This window comes from Salarias fasciatus, chromosome 20 (genome assembly GCF_902148845.1).
Source record: "Salarias fasciatus chromosome 20, fSalaFa1.1, whole genome shotgun sequence".
NCBI classification, from domain to species: domain Eukaryota; kingdom Metazoa; phylum Chordata; class Actinopteri; order Blenniiformes; family Blenniidae; genus Salarias; species Salarias fasciatus.
Window position 1 is genome coordinate 19202077 of NC_043764.1, and position 14856 is coordinate 19216932.

Here is a 14856-nt window from a genome sequence, read left to right on the forward strand (position 1 = left end):
ACTGCTGCGTTATTCAGAGAATAAACTTGCAAAGGACTTCCTAAATTTTTGGATCATCTCAGCATCAGTTGCATCAGTAGCCGTGTGGAAAAATGCTGTGTCTTTCCCTCGAAATGCACGTCTCAGAGACTGGGATTTGCTGAAAGACAAGCGAAATATTAGTTTTTATGAGCAAAGTGAGACAGAACATGTGTGAATACATCTGCATGATTCATTCGGATTACTTTATCAGAGCGCTTATGGTATCATTTCTTACTTCAGCTGGGGGTTTCCCTGTGGTTTTTCCCCAGTCCTGTTCCCTTCCCGCTGCTGTCCGTGGTCCACGGCTGACTCTGAGGAGAACCGAGCTGCTGCCTCCGGCTGAGAACGAGCCCGGTGCTCATGGTGCACCACAGAACGTGAGTTACACTGGACCTGCGGTACTCCCGATGCTGAATCATTTCGATTCTCAACCTGAAAACCTTGTGCTGCAGGCCTGAGCTTTGAGGTTTTATCCTTCGCAGTTGATTCGAGGGTCAGCTTTAGAGCAGGCCTTTGGGTTTCCTTTGGATTCCCTAATGTCAGCATAAAACATACTGATGACATTCAAACAGTACGACCCAATGAGGGAAAATTTTCAGATGTAATGTTTGTACACGGACTGTATGCAGCCTAGCACGGTTTAGCAGATTTCTGATTTATTTTTGAAATATTTCTTTCACAGAAAATCATATCTCACATTTTTAACACAGAAGACAGAAACGTCACAATATGAAGGCAACAGCAGCAGAGGGGAGCCAATACCACGGTACAGTCATCTCTACACTCCTTCATGCATTGGAAACATTGCAGAGCAGCGTGTGGACGGCTGTTTCCTGGACTAATGAGGTATGTGAGAAGTGTTTCCTTAACAGAACATTACTAAACACGGCGTAACACATGTGAGGACACGGACATATTGCAAAGGAAGCTTTATTGCCAGTGACAGAGGGGAAAGATCCGTAGAGGACTTCTTTTTTTCTTTTATCCACAATGTATCGTATTGTGATCTGGATTCAAAACGACTCGACACTGGTTTTTAAAAGTACCACGGTCCATAATAGTTAACAACCCACCAGGTCTGAAGACAGAAGCATCACCTCAACACACAGGCTGAAAAAACAAGGTTTAACCACAGTTATCAAACCGAGGCCGAAAGGCGCCGCTATCGGCAACCTCGGTGCCCTCGCATCTTCTTCCCTTGGAATTCATTGTCATGGCATATTTCCTATTTAACAGAACAACACATCCATAAAGCCTCAGGCATGGCTTTTACAAGGATACGCTCACAGATACAATGGCACTTTATACAAGTTAGCTTGCTCAACATGTTTTTTTTTTTTCTTCTTCTTCTTAACTACAATGAGAAAAAAAATCAGGGAAAAACGGTATAGATCTCTTTTTACAGTTAATTTGGTTGCGTTTTAGCTGTTTCACCATTTAGGGGTTTTACATATTGGATGACATGGCCTCCACAAAAAGCCACGGGACAACAACAAGTGATCAAGAACTCTGTGCAAAAGAAAATAACACAACTTTGTGTGGGGATGACTATCGCTTCTTGAATCAATTCCATGGAAGCTCTGATTTGAACACAAGCACGTTATTGATTTAAAGGAAAGAAAATTTGTATTGCACTTTTCCATCAGCTCACAGGGATCTGTAACAGGGGCACGGTACGACTACAGCTGTCCTCACTAAACCCTCGGAGCACTTGCACTGTTGTCATGGCAACGCCTCCGCGATAGCTGGTACCCAGTGCGGGAGCGACGGAAGTGGGGTGGGCGGGGGGGCCTTTATAACTGGCATTTCGTGGCAGATCATACATTACACACCTTTTCATTATCGGGAACCACGCGGCTCGATGCAAAAAGGACAACAACAATCGAGAGACGGCGTCGGTTCACGGCTGTGTTATTCCGAACTGGCAGTTTGAGGGTGTAACCATCGCCTCTGAGCACTGGGCTCTGTTTAAATTACACACCGCATGTAGCAAGCTGCAGGATTAGCATTCCCCTCACTGTTATTTACATTGTGAGTTACAGGAGTGCAAAGGCTAATGGAAGGAAAATAATATATTCTTTGGTTTGAAATTATACAAATATATTGAAGTTGTGTGTTTAGACACCTGCACAGCATCATATATAATAAAATCTTTCATAAATCTCAGGTTAATTTTTTTTTTTTAATATCTATTATATGTTCCTCTACTGTAAATAATCTCTTATTCTGGTAATTCTCTGACACTGATGCAGATGGAGAAATGGAAGTTTCAGAAAGGCAAAATACTGAATGTCTCAACAGTATGTGTATCCTGTGGAACCTATAATATGCATTTCTTCTGACACATTCACAATGCATGAATCACAGGGAAACACAGCTTAGATAAACACAGCGATGTTACGTGAACATCCCACTTGATCAGACATATATAACTGACTTGCACCTGCCTTTGTATCAGTCATGCAAAACAAAAATAAATATCTATTATCATATGTACCAAAATAATCACCACTACAGTCGTACACACCCACTTACCATATACATATTGAGATATACACAAACTTCAAACTGTACGAATGCCCACAGTTTGAACAATATCTAAAGATAAACACCAAAAATAAAAAATAACAAAGGGAACTGGAGGGTGGGTGGGGGGGGGGGCAAACGAAAGATTTGTAGCTGGGCCAAACAGGTAGCACAGAGCAGCACTGAACTCAGTGTAGGCACAATCTGCTTTACATCATCAACAACAGCCCCAACGGAAAAACCACAGCTATCAAAACATAGGTGACCTATACAAGCACACAAATCAACAGGTCAACGAGTAGACAGTACATTTTTGACACTGCATAGAGTTAAAAACACAGTCCAGGCCAGCTCTCCGCTGCGTGAAGCTCATCCCTCCCGAGATCTGATTCTTGCCGTTAGCCTCCACACGAGTCCGCGCTTGGTTTCAGCTAAGGTACGTCGTTGCTATCTAGACTTTGAAACTAGCCTTCCGCTCGGGTTACTCAGTTGGCCTGGACTGGTTTTGGACCCACTGCAACGCCATTACAGTCGAGAATGTACTGCAGACAACCTTGAGGCGGGCGTCCGGCACCATTCTTAGTGGCGTCACCAGTAACTTCTCCCTTCTGGCCAGTTCCCTAATGAGAAGAGACAACAGACAGGAAAAATTACTCGTTCACTGATGACAGACTGACTGACTGATTGATTGAACAAACATTGTTATGCACAAATAAGATCAATATTTGAATGTTGAAGAATAAAAGCCAAATTATTTGAATCGTACAGGTGCCTTATATCGTTCTAAACCATATTATTGTTTTAATATCACCAGTGATGTTCCTGTGTGTCTGTGTACCTGGGAAGGCTGGATGGTGGTGGGTCTTTGAGGAGCATTGGCTTCCTTCTCCGCTAACTCGTTCATTTTTGCCAGCACCATGTCAGCGATGAGCTGCCGGTCTTCTGCCTGGTGTTCCCCTACCAGAGGCATGGCGGACCCCACAAACTGAAACAAAGAGGGCGGTGTCAACACAACAGAGTAAAAATGACAGGAAACAGGAAAAAATGCTAAACTATGGTAAAAGGTATTGATCCACAGGCATCAAACAAGTCCAGGCTTCTTACCTCTGTGATATAGTCTTTGCCGTCTTTTCCATGTATAGCTTTGACTGCACAGATTTCAAGACCCCCATAAATCTCTGAGCAGGTGTCGACCCACAGTTTGTACCTGGACACAGAACCGGGGACGTATTATCACTGAAAGACCCACATCGGAGTCTGGATCTGCTAGAAGTGTGTTACTGGCACGAGGCAGTTTTTCTCATTTTATCTGAAGTGCCATCATATGGCAATGCTGCAGTTGGCTCTATGTATGTAAATATGAAACTAAAAGGAGCGAATTGCATTAATGAAACATCATATTATGATTTACACTTGATTGTACTTGTACTATATTGAGTTGCCAATGAAACACTCACCTGTCAGTCATGGCCACCTGTTCCAGCATCGCTGAGCCTGTGTTGCTCTTCCAGTTTCCAGATATAGACGTTCTCCTGATGTGTGTAAAACACACAGAATAAATGAAATGCGGTCTGGTTTCTATTTATAAGTGAAGGAACAAAAGCGGAAACACGCTTACATGTAGGCTTTGTAGTCGGTGCCGATCTTCTGGATTCTGATGTCGTATTTGGAGTCTATGAGAGGTTCTGTGGTCGTGTAGGTCTGAGTGAGAGCCACCACACTGGCTATGTCCTGGAACTTGGTGTGGTTATCCACCTTTACCTGGAAGCAAATACAAATAGGAAAAAAAATAGTTTTAACACGAGAGATCAATTTACTGCTTAAAGTCTTTTATAGATGTATCTCTAGAAACATTTATTTACCTTTCCAACACCAGAGTGAGCGTGTCCAATCTTCACAACCACAGGGAATGATGGCATGCTGACCTAGAGTACAAAAGTATTTGTGTCACTCTGTTGAATTTCTGCCGAATATCACAAAAATCGATGTTTTTCTATTTGCTAAGATCCCCACCATCTCCTTGTAGTTGGGGTAAAAGGTCTGCTCGATCAGTGGGAATTTATCCGCCCCCAGTTTCCTGTAGGTGTTGATAAGTTGGGCGAACTGCACATGAAAGATTAAACAAAAGGTGATAGTCATAATATTTTCCACACGGGAATCACTGTCATTTGACGCCGTAAAGAACACCATATAACATAATTGTTATTGTTCTTTTGCCGCCTGCGATCCTCCACAGCAAAGCGTTTCCCTACCGCCCACGGCTTGTCGCAGAGGTTGTAGATGGACTCCAGGGAGTTGATGCTCGGCACGCCGCCATACTGAAGACCGATGATCAGGTTGCGGAAGTCCTCGTTCTGGGTCATGCTGAAGGCATGCTGACGGATGAGGACAAAGTCTGGCTTGAACGACCTAAACACACAAAATCGCAACAGAGAAGTGAGACAGACTGACGGGAGACGATACAGACTGTGGGAAGTGCGGAAAGCCATGAGGATGAATCACTCTTCGAGCTCTGGGGGTGGAGAGACACATCCATTTAATATCCAATAACGATTTGTAGAGTGAAATCCATTTGTGGAGAGTGTGTCTTTGTCACGTGAGAGACAGCGTGTGTAAATCTTACCTAATGACTTTGGTTCCATTTCTGAGGACTTCCATGTTGACGTTGCAGGTCCCGTTGGCATGAGCCACCACGTTGATTTCATTGAATTGAGCCTTAAAGAAAGACAAAGCACTTAAACCTCTTTGCCCAGCTTCACAAAAGAGCTTGAAATAGATATCTTTCTTGCAACATTAGACTTACCTGCTCCACTTTGATGTCATAATCCCCGTGGATTTTCTTCCCCCGGAACAATTTTGCCCTGGGTGGAGAAAAAATGTATTAAAATTTCATGTAACTGTGGTATAAATAATAGAATTACATACATTTTTAACAAATAAATTGATCAAAGATTTCCACAGAACCGGCTGTACTGTTAGCTGCGTGTGTCTGTGTGTACATTAATGGCACAGTGCGGAGAAATGTTTCTGCTTCTGCTACTCCAAGTGCTAATACGCACGATTTATGACACTTCTACGCCTCGATCTGGCAACAGAGAGAGCACCAAAATGCCGCAACACTCCTAAAAACAGAAAAATGTGCCTCCTCAACAGGCAGCACTGCCCATGGAGCTGACAAACAAGATGAGAAGAAATCCTCTTGCACACACAGACCTCCAAAAATTCAGAGAAAGACTGCACTTTTCATGGCTTGTGAGTCAGCACTTTACTGTCCCTTTTCTGACTCGAATATAAATGTCACACTCGAATCTTTTATTTGGAATACTTTGTGCAGTGGAAAAAAAAAAATCCTTGTGGGATTTAAGATGGAGATGGATAGTGACCCAAATCTACACAGCGATAAAAAACTGAGAGCCATAAAATCCTTGCTGCCGTTCGATTTTTGGATGCTTTTTCTGATCCTAATGTGCAAGGGGCTGGCCCCTGACAACATCAGCTCTGATAGCAGAGGCGGCCGGGGTAAATCAATACCAAGACGAGTCCAAAAAAAGAACGGGGCCTGTCTGTTTTCCAAAGTTGCCATAGAGATGGTCTCATTTTGGTTTCCAGACCAACAGCCAGCTGCTTCATCTGCAGCAGTGGCACAGACACCAAAGGAGATTCGTCCAGATACAATTTTAAGAGTGTCGATGTCTCAGGGAGGACGCGCTATTCTGTTATGCCAATGTGTTTTGAGCTTCTTACTTCCTCGTTCATTTAGTTTGTATATTCTCTGCTGTCACATGCCCTCCTCTCCCTGCTTCTTTAATGAGGAGGTAAAGCTGAATAATTCATTCACAATCTAATTAGAGCATGGGGATCTACTTAGCTGAGAGAGAAAACAAGCATTAAAATATGAATCATAGCTCATATATTTGAGAAAATGAGAAGGCTGCTCCGCACCGGGATGGAGGCTGTTTTGTGATACACAGACAGACGGAAGCAGACAGTGTTTCCTAAACATGACCCCGAGAAACAAACACGGAGGCGACGCATGAAGACAACAAGCCTATGATTTCATTTAACCGATTCAAATATTAATCTCTGTCAACACTGGAAATATCCAGGTGTAGTACAGTTAGGATATGATGAGAATGATCACTGTGCAGAAATCTTCAGGTTAGGATTAGAGGCAGCACATTCAGAAAGGACGTGATCTTTCAACGCAGGGCATTAATATGCATGAGTAATTGGTAGTCATCTCACAGCAACCAGTTCCTTTGGTGAGAGTCTTATTCTGTGTTAAGTAAAGGCTTCATGGAAAAGTCAAGGACATTATTGTTATAGAGTCAGTTTGGAGTTTATGTGAAGAACAGGACAGCTCCACCAGTCGTATACACCAAAATTTAAAGGATTCATTTTTTCTTGTAAGTAATCTGATGATTCAGTTTGCTATTTACAAAGTCTTTGAAGCGTATTTCATTATTCCGATAACATTTTTATCAGTTTACCAAGGACGACGAGAAGATCTCCAGGTCAAGTTTTGGGCTCTTTCATATTGAATTAGCTTTTTCTCTCTGGGTGTTTTTGCATTTGTTTTCTCTGAGATCTCGCCCCCATTCTAAAAACATGCTTTGAGCTTATTTTGATTGTAAAATTTCCTGACAGAGAGACTGTGAGTGTGTGTAGTGGTCTGTCTCCCTGTGTTTGCCCAGTAATAGACTTGGTGGCCTGTCCAGGTTGTATCCTGCCTTCACCCGTAATCAGCTCAGATCGATCCTGTAACCCTTCGTTATAAAGAAGATGTTTGGACGGAGGGATAGTTTGTTGTATAAGACGCTTTGCTTTGTGCTGGGTATACCTGATAAATAACCAGATGAATTCATAGTCGCCATAATTTCTGCTTTCAACCTTGACTAAAAGCTTTACAAATGGACTGAGTGTTCGCAGTGAAAGGAGCCGGGCACGGAGGCTCATGTTTACTTGGATGATCTATTTCCACAAATCAATGGAAGTGATGCACCTGAATTCAATAGAAGTTGAGATGAGCAGGCTGAGCGAGGCAAAAATACGGTTCTGTTTTGTTTGTGTGATCCTGATTTCTAGAGTGAAAAAAAGCTACTTTAATTAAGCTAATGGCTGCAGGGTGGTCGGTCACAGTAATGACAGATTGCATTTCCCTTGGAGTGAATTTACATTCAGACGATTCACTCAAGACCTTCGTAAGTGGACAATATTGCTGAATTTTAATGTTTTCTCACGTCACATTCACTCTCAGTGCAGGTCAGTTTAGATTAAATAAGATTACATTTACAAACATGTTATCATAGAAAACAGTGGGGGGGGGGGGTCTGTAAACGTGTGCATTAGGGAATTCTAAGGAAATATTCGTCTCGAAGCATCATTGTAACGAGAACAAGGGAGCAGCACATCTCATGCAATTATTTAGACAAGTAAGACAGCGAGCCATCTGCTCCTCCTGTCACAAGAGAAATTTATAGCCTTCCAGGAAGAAAACGGACCTCTAAGACTGACTGGCAGCCTCGTTTAATATGTTTATCTTTTCCATTTAAAGCTTCACAAGAGCACACTTGATTAATTAAAAATGTTAAGATCAGAGGTAGTTATTATTCAAATATGGTCTGGATCAGAGAGAATTAACTTTCACCATTTTGAAAGGAATTCACCTTTCCTACCATGAGGTGCAAACTGCAGCCGAGCACCTCCAGGGTCTTTCAGAATAAGAGTGAGAAACGCTCTAAAACGAGTTAATTCATTGGTATGCATGCATTTGATGCATTTTCACCTTGAAGGAAAAGTGGCACATAAATTACTCTGTGATTGCTGTGTGATAACCTGGTATCTCAGGAAAATGTGGTGAAAGGATCTTCCCCCTTCCGTCACACTGAAACCAGGTCAGGTCGATACGAACGTCCGAAAATGAGTTCAGTACTTCACCAATTTTAGGTCCTCTTAATATCACATGTTATACTTTTTTTGGATGTTTTTCAGAAACTGTGAAATAGAAATATGTATAATATATCTTCATCTCTTGAGTTTTGGCTGAATCGTCTGGTAAACGGCGTTTGAAGCTCCTGTCGGATGTGATCAGTCAGTAGAGGTCTTTCCAGACGGGGGCCTGTGTCTGGTGGGACCACCAGGCCTCACAGAGGAGTCTTCTCCCCACCTGTCACGCAGCGAGCTGCAGCACAGAACACGGCCCGACGTTACAGGAAATATTAGGCGCTCGCTGAAGCTTGTGTGAAAAAGAGGGGATATTTCATCTTCTTATAGCTCGCCAGCGGTTATAATTCAGTTTAGTTTTTTTTTCTCTGCGGCTGTGACTATTGAATACAAAGTGTGTATCTACTGAAAAGAAAAATTGCTGATGTACTTTCCTTACATTTTTTATAGTCTCCAAAATGTCATAAAACCACCCGGGCAGACTAAAACTTCAGTATTTTAAGCAAAACGAAGTTGTTCAGAGACACTGCATGTAGGTGAAAGGTCTCAGAAAGGCAGCAGGAAGAAACCACATGTAGTAAACAAACGTGGAGCAACCTCCCTCTTCGTGACATTGAGCTGCCATAAAAAATACATGCTGCGCTCAGACAGGCGAAGCCTGCTGAATGAATTATTTTAGCAGAATCTCAAGTGGTTGTGCACTAAATAGAAGCGACGGAAGAAGAGACTATGGAGAACAATAGTAGTGTGCAGGGAATATGAAGGCAATGAGCTGCTTTAAAACTGTAAAAACTGCAATAAGATGATGACAATAAAACATCAAATTACCTGAGATTTTTATCACTTGATTAGAAATGACTTTGGCTGTGGGTCTGAATTACCCACAGTGAGGATAACGTTGAGTGGAACCATCATTCCACTCACAGCCCAACAATAATTGCCATTTTCCATTAGGATGACCTTTGATGAATGACGAGAGTCTCAGTTTAATTCATTACATTGTCTTTTTTCTGCCAGATCTGCAGAGCAGTGGCAGCATATTGGCACATCCCTCTGTGATTGTTATTCCTCAAAGAGAAATGTCCTTTCTGCTCCTGACAAATGTTGAAGAAGTTCCAGCGAAAAAGGTTGACGTCATTCACGGTTTCATCTTTTTTCTTGGGGATCAGAGTTTCAATATTTAAATGACCAATCCTTCACACACACACACACACACACACACACACACACACACACACGCACAGAGGATATCATGCTGAAGGCTCTGAATGACACACAACACAGATGATGTATTAATGTTGGCAAGAAAAACAACATCTCTGATTTGTAGACTTATTATAACACAAAGCACAAATAAAGACATGATGTGGCTTTTTTGGTTTCACTACGATCTGCCTCACATACTGTACTGTAATCTTGTTTTCCCTTCACAATAGAGAAAACTGATTTGTTTCTATTTTTACAGATTAGCCTGCTGTATATCTGCAGTCCTATAAGGCCTCATTCATTCATTCATTGTTGACCATTGAGTGACAGAACTGCCAGCTTGATTATTTGATAAGATATGAGCTTCTACCTAAAGTGTTTTCTCTGTAAATGCATCTGCTAACTCCTTGAGATGGCCTGAAGACTGACACCAGGCCTGTTTAAGCTACTTCTGGCCGAGATCCTGCGAGACACCGAGAGGCTTAAATATCTTAAGATAGACCAACTCTCTTCAGGTCAATAGCGTGATGGACTCTCCCTCCAGTGGCCCGGGAAATATCGATGTGTACAGCTTTCAGAAAGCTGTCCAGATTGTGTTGCAGCCTCTGATGTTAATTTTCATGTATGTTAGTGCAACATATGTCATGTGACGTGCTGCCGGTGAGGAGGGGGAACCCCACTGATGGAGGGACAGCACTGCAGTATTTACACTTCCTCTATGGAAACAATATAAGATAGCACAACAGTTTCACACAATTCATGCCTGTAGAAATGGATGAAAGAAAAGGCTTTGATCAAGGTTGATGTAGGGAAGAATCACAGCCTGCAGTCTTGGTGTAATCAACAATAGCTGAGACTCAGTGGAGCATATTTCGTTAAGCACCGACTGCCTATATGTGATATCATAAAACTGGCATGGCGAGCCATCAGACCACAGCAGGAGGGCTCATTTATCTGCAGGTTGCTTTGTACAGATGTTTCAGTGGCTCTTGCCTGACTACTACACTCAAAGGAACGAGCTGTAAATCGTGCTGGAGGAAAGAGGAAACAAAACATGCAGATAGTAAAAGATGAACTGAGCTGGACGTGTTGTCTTACCACTCCTGCTGAGGTTCGTCGATGACCAGGAGAATCTTAAACTTCTTGGATGTCGTGACTTGGGTCTGCTCCACCAGCCCTGCTGAGGCAGCTGTTTGCTTCACAACATTGGTGATGGAGCTGAAGAAGCCGGCCCCCGTCGACTGGGACAGCTGGGGTTTCCTCTCCGGAGCCGGGGACGTGGCCGGGGCCGCCACCGGTGCGGCCGTGGGAGACTTGGCCGGGGCGGTGGAGGCAGGTGCGGGAGGCTGAGCGGGTTCGGGCCTCTGGAGGTCTGTCATGTAGCCGTTCGGCAGGTTGGAGATGAAGGTGCTGTCGGAGAGGCGGCGGCGCAAATAATTCATGGCTGCAGCGGAGACGGCGGAGGAGCCGAGGAGCGCTGGGTGTGGAGAAGGATTCTGCAGGAGTCCCTGTCCTCAGTACAGCTGGTAATGGCTGAGCTCTCAGTGCAAACTCCCAGTGAATGTACTCCCTCCCAGCTTCAGCGGAGCATCCTCAAAGCTCCCCCTGACTGGCAGTGACGCCTCACTCCCGCTCGGCCAATCAGCTTCGCCTGCGCTTTCCTCAAGCAAATGATGCTGTGCCTCTGCTTCCTCCTCTCTCATCCTCTCCTCTCTCTTCCTCGCTGACTTCCCTACCCCTCCCCCATTTTCTGCTGCCTGAGAGGCGTCATCCTCTTTTTGAACCACAGCATGGAAAATAGAGGGGTTTCCAGTGGAAGTGCAGGAGGGTACGCCGAGTGTTACATCACAGTCGCCTGACTGATCCCCCTTCTTCTTCTTCTTCTCCTCCTCGCACGCGTCTGCTCCGCTTCCCCGCACAGCGTTTCTGTGTGTGCGAGTAAAATGTAGCCATGAAATCTAAAATGGCTGTTGGGACCGGCGGGCAGCGCTGAATGAGAGGGAGCGTCAGCGGCCGTCTCCTGGGACGCAGCATGTTTCTAGGTTCTGCTCCCCCCCCACCCCCACCCCCCCGACGTGAACTGCAACACGTCTCCCTCATTCACCCAGCTCATTATGCAGATTTCTATTCATGCTGCAGTATTCTGCATTCATAAAAACACCAGTTCTCCTGACAGACAACATATTTCATTACTCTTCTTATTTCCAAACAATATGAATATGTAATTAAAGATTAATTAATTAGTTGATTAATTACCAACAGTTGCTGCAGCTACTTCACTTCTTCCAGGGAAAAGCTTTAGCGCGGAGGTCAAAGTTTGACTGAACTGAATCACATGTGAAAAAGACAGATGGACATTTTGACAAGGTTCAGAAAACACATCAATAAATCAATAATTTGCAGAGCTTGAAGGTCGCAACAAATCTGTTCCAGGGAAGATTAACTGTGAATCTCTGAGGAATTACTCACAGAAACTTAAAGGTTTCTGAATCTAAGGATGATTTAAGGGATTTCTACAGGTTACGTCATCAAATGCAGGCAGATCTCATCCATCCATCCAAGCAGTGGAACTTACATATATTTTGAAATTTATAAACAAAAATTGAAATATAATAATTTCAGAGTCACGAAAATCCAAACTACAATATCTCAGCATATTTCGTGAGATCCAACTCTGTTGTCAATATTTGTTTTAAACAGAGCCCATGGTTAGAACGGGGAAATGCATAATGCATTTCGGTTTATATGTTGTGAGCATAGAAATGACTGGAAAGTATTTTTAATGGACCTGTAATTTCTTTTGTGATTTGCTTTTGTATTTTTTCAGAAACAACAACAAATATAGGCCACATTTAATTTTCAAATATTTATTTCTTTTTTCTACAATGCCTTCATGTGTGTGGATTGTGTTGATTTGAACTATTTTCCGTGAATAAAGCATAATTATCTGTTAATCCAACAGAATACTAAAGATGATAATTTACTTTTGTCAAAGCATCTTGAACAGCGGTTATATAATCTACACATGTTGTTTAAGACCATGGAGTTTTCATGATCTCCATAGGTCCATCTTCATAGGTTTTTCACCCCACATTTCCACTAAAATTATACATTTTTGTTAAGAATCTGCAAATGTTGTGACCAAATGAGCTCATTTTAACTGATTTTACCAAATAGTATTTGTCTGGAGCTGCAAAAAAACATGTTTAACTTGTCAAATGAGCATGAGTTTTGCTTTACATGCCCAAAATTTATCTTACATTGTGTTTATGAAGTTTTATGATGGCAATTGTGAACACATTTTAACAACTATAAAATATTTTTTAGTGGTTTTTAATGAATCCTGAGAATTTAAAAAGAAAAATCCCCTCACCTTTTCTAAAGATTCAAGTTGTTTCAGTTATTTATGCAATTTTATGATTTCCAGATGTTTTCAACAGATATAGCAGTTCAAGCCATTTTACTTGTTAGGTGTTTCCCTAACAAAAAACAAAACAATTTTGACTGTTCTGGACATTTAGGTTGTTTTCCTTTGTCACTATTTCTTGCAATTTTAGCCATTTTGACTGTTTTTCAGTGGTTACTTTTTTGTAGTGATTTTTAGCATCTTCATCTTTTTTTCCTTTTAAAATAATTTTGTTTTTTTTTTAAAGCAATTGAAGGTGCAGCCATTGTATTTGCTTTTTTCTTTTTTTTTCAGCAGTGTTAAATATTTTATCCTTTTTCATTTTTCCCCATTCGTAATGGTTTTACCAATTGTAGTAGTTTTGACTCTTCTGAATATTTGGAAAGTTTATCCATTTGAGTTGAACCTTTGACCTTTTTTACATTTTTTTTTAAAGCAGTTATTATGAAGCCCCACATTTGACACCAGAAATAAAACTTGAAATGGTGGCTGCGAATTAAAATTTTGTGGCCTCAAATTTTGTACCAACAAATGAATATTCCAAGGCCAAAAAAATGCTAATTTAAGACCACAAAATATTAATTTATAGCCATAAAATACAATTTTAGGCTACAAAATACTAAACTGAGGACTGGAAATATTTTTTGTGGACACAAATTATTTCGCGGTAACAAAATATTAATATGAGGCCATGGAATAATAATTTTTGACCGCAGAATATTCACTTCCGGACACATTTTAGAGTTTTACTTCAGATTGTCATGTCTGGTTTTCATGAGGTTCTCGCCCAAAAGTGATTAGTATCAGTTTTGGTTGCAGACAGAGGCTCTGGTGAGGCTGACAGGAGCTGTAAAGCGTTCAGGGTACTTGAGGATGGATGTGGATGCTCTGCGTGTGCTCGGTGTGAGGGTGACACCAGCTGGCAGCCACAGTGTACTGAATCCTCCGCTCTGTTGATATCTGCAGTGTGTGTGTGTTTTGGGCTGGGTGGGGCTGGGTGGGAGGACAGGGGGAGCAGCGGGGGTTAGGGAGGGGGACGGGAGTGTTTTGGGGGTTGTGATGCCCTGGATCCTGTGGTACGCGGCTGGAGCGCTGGGGGGGCACTGGCCTGGGGCGGGTAGCCACCCACGTGGGCCGGTTCTCCTGGGTATGGTCCTGGCCCTTCGCCTGACTGGATGGGGTTGGCTCTTGGGCTCTTTTGCCCGCCCTGGGCGTCCGGACTGTATTGTGGTGATGGGTATGCAAGTCACAGTTTATAGGCATGGCTGTAGTCATGGTTCAGCTTTGGTTCCGTCACAAAATGAACAAGAGTCACTTTACAGTCTCTGAAGGCAACCATCCAAAGTTGCCCTGACAGTGCCTGTAAGCAGCTGCTCATGTGAAAGGTCCTTCAGTGCACTCCGTCGTCTGCACTCCTGGCTGCGTCAAACAATGGGTCAGAAAAGACTTCACAGTTTTGCAGTTATGTCAATAGAGAAAGATGTGCTTCAGCATCTCAGTCACAACAGAGTGATCGACAGATTTGCGACCCTTTAAAACAGACGCCATTCTTTGATCCTTCCACCCACCAAGTAACTACCAATAGTGGCCATGTTATTTAAAACTGGTGTAACTTGTGACACCACAGTGCTCTTTGTACATAGTTTTGAATAATACATGTGGCAGGGCTCTTAATGAATAAGACATATTTGTAAAATATGGCACTGTAACTACATTTGTTTTTTTCTTTGTTGTTAATGCTGTAAACATTTTTC

The 14856-nt window shown here is 42.5% G+C and overlaps 1 protein-coding gene across 1 annotated transcript; it reads right to left on the minus strand.

Annotated features, from left to right (window-relative positions):
- Positions 1–935: 935 nt before the first annotated feature.
- syn2a (synapsin IIa) lies at positions 936–11317 on the minus strand. Its single transcript, XM_030118575.1, has 11 exons — positions 10795–11317; positions 5351–5408; positions 5171–5262; positions 4800–4956; positions 4561–4650; positions 4410–4472; positions 4166–4308; positions 4005–4079; positions 3652–3754; positions 3386–3532; positions 936–3167 (listed from the first exon to the last, which is right to left on the minus strand). Exons 1-11 carry the CDS (start codon positions 11136–11138, stop codon positions 3033–3035), a joined length of 1407 nt encoding a protein of 468 aa, XP_029974435.1. The 5' UTR covers positions 11139–11317; the 3' UTR covers positions 936–3032.
- Between the last annotated feature and the right edge of the window lie 3539 nt (positions 11318–14856).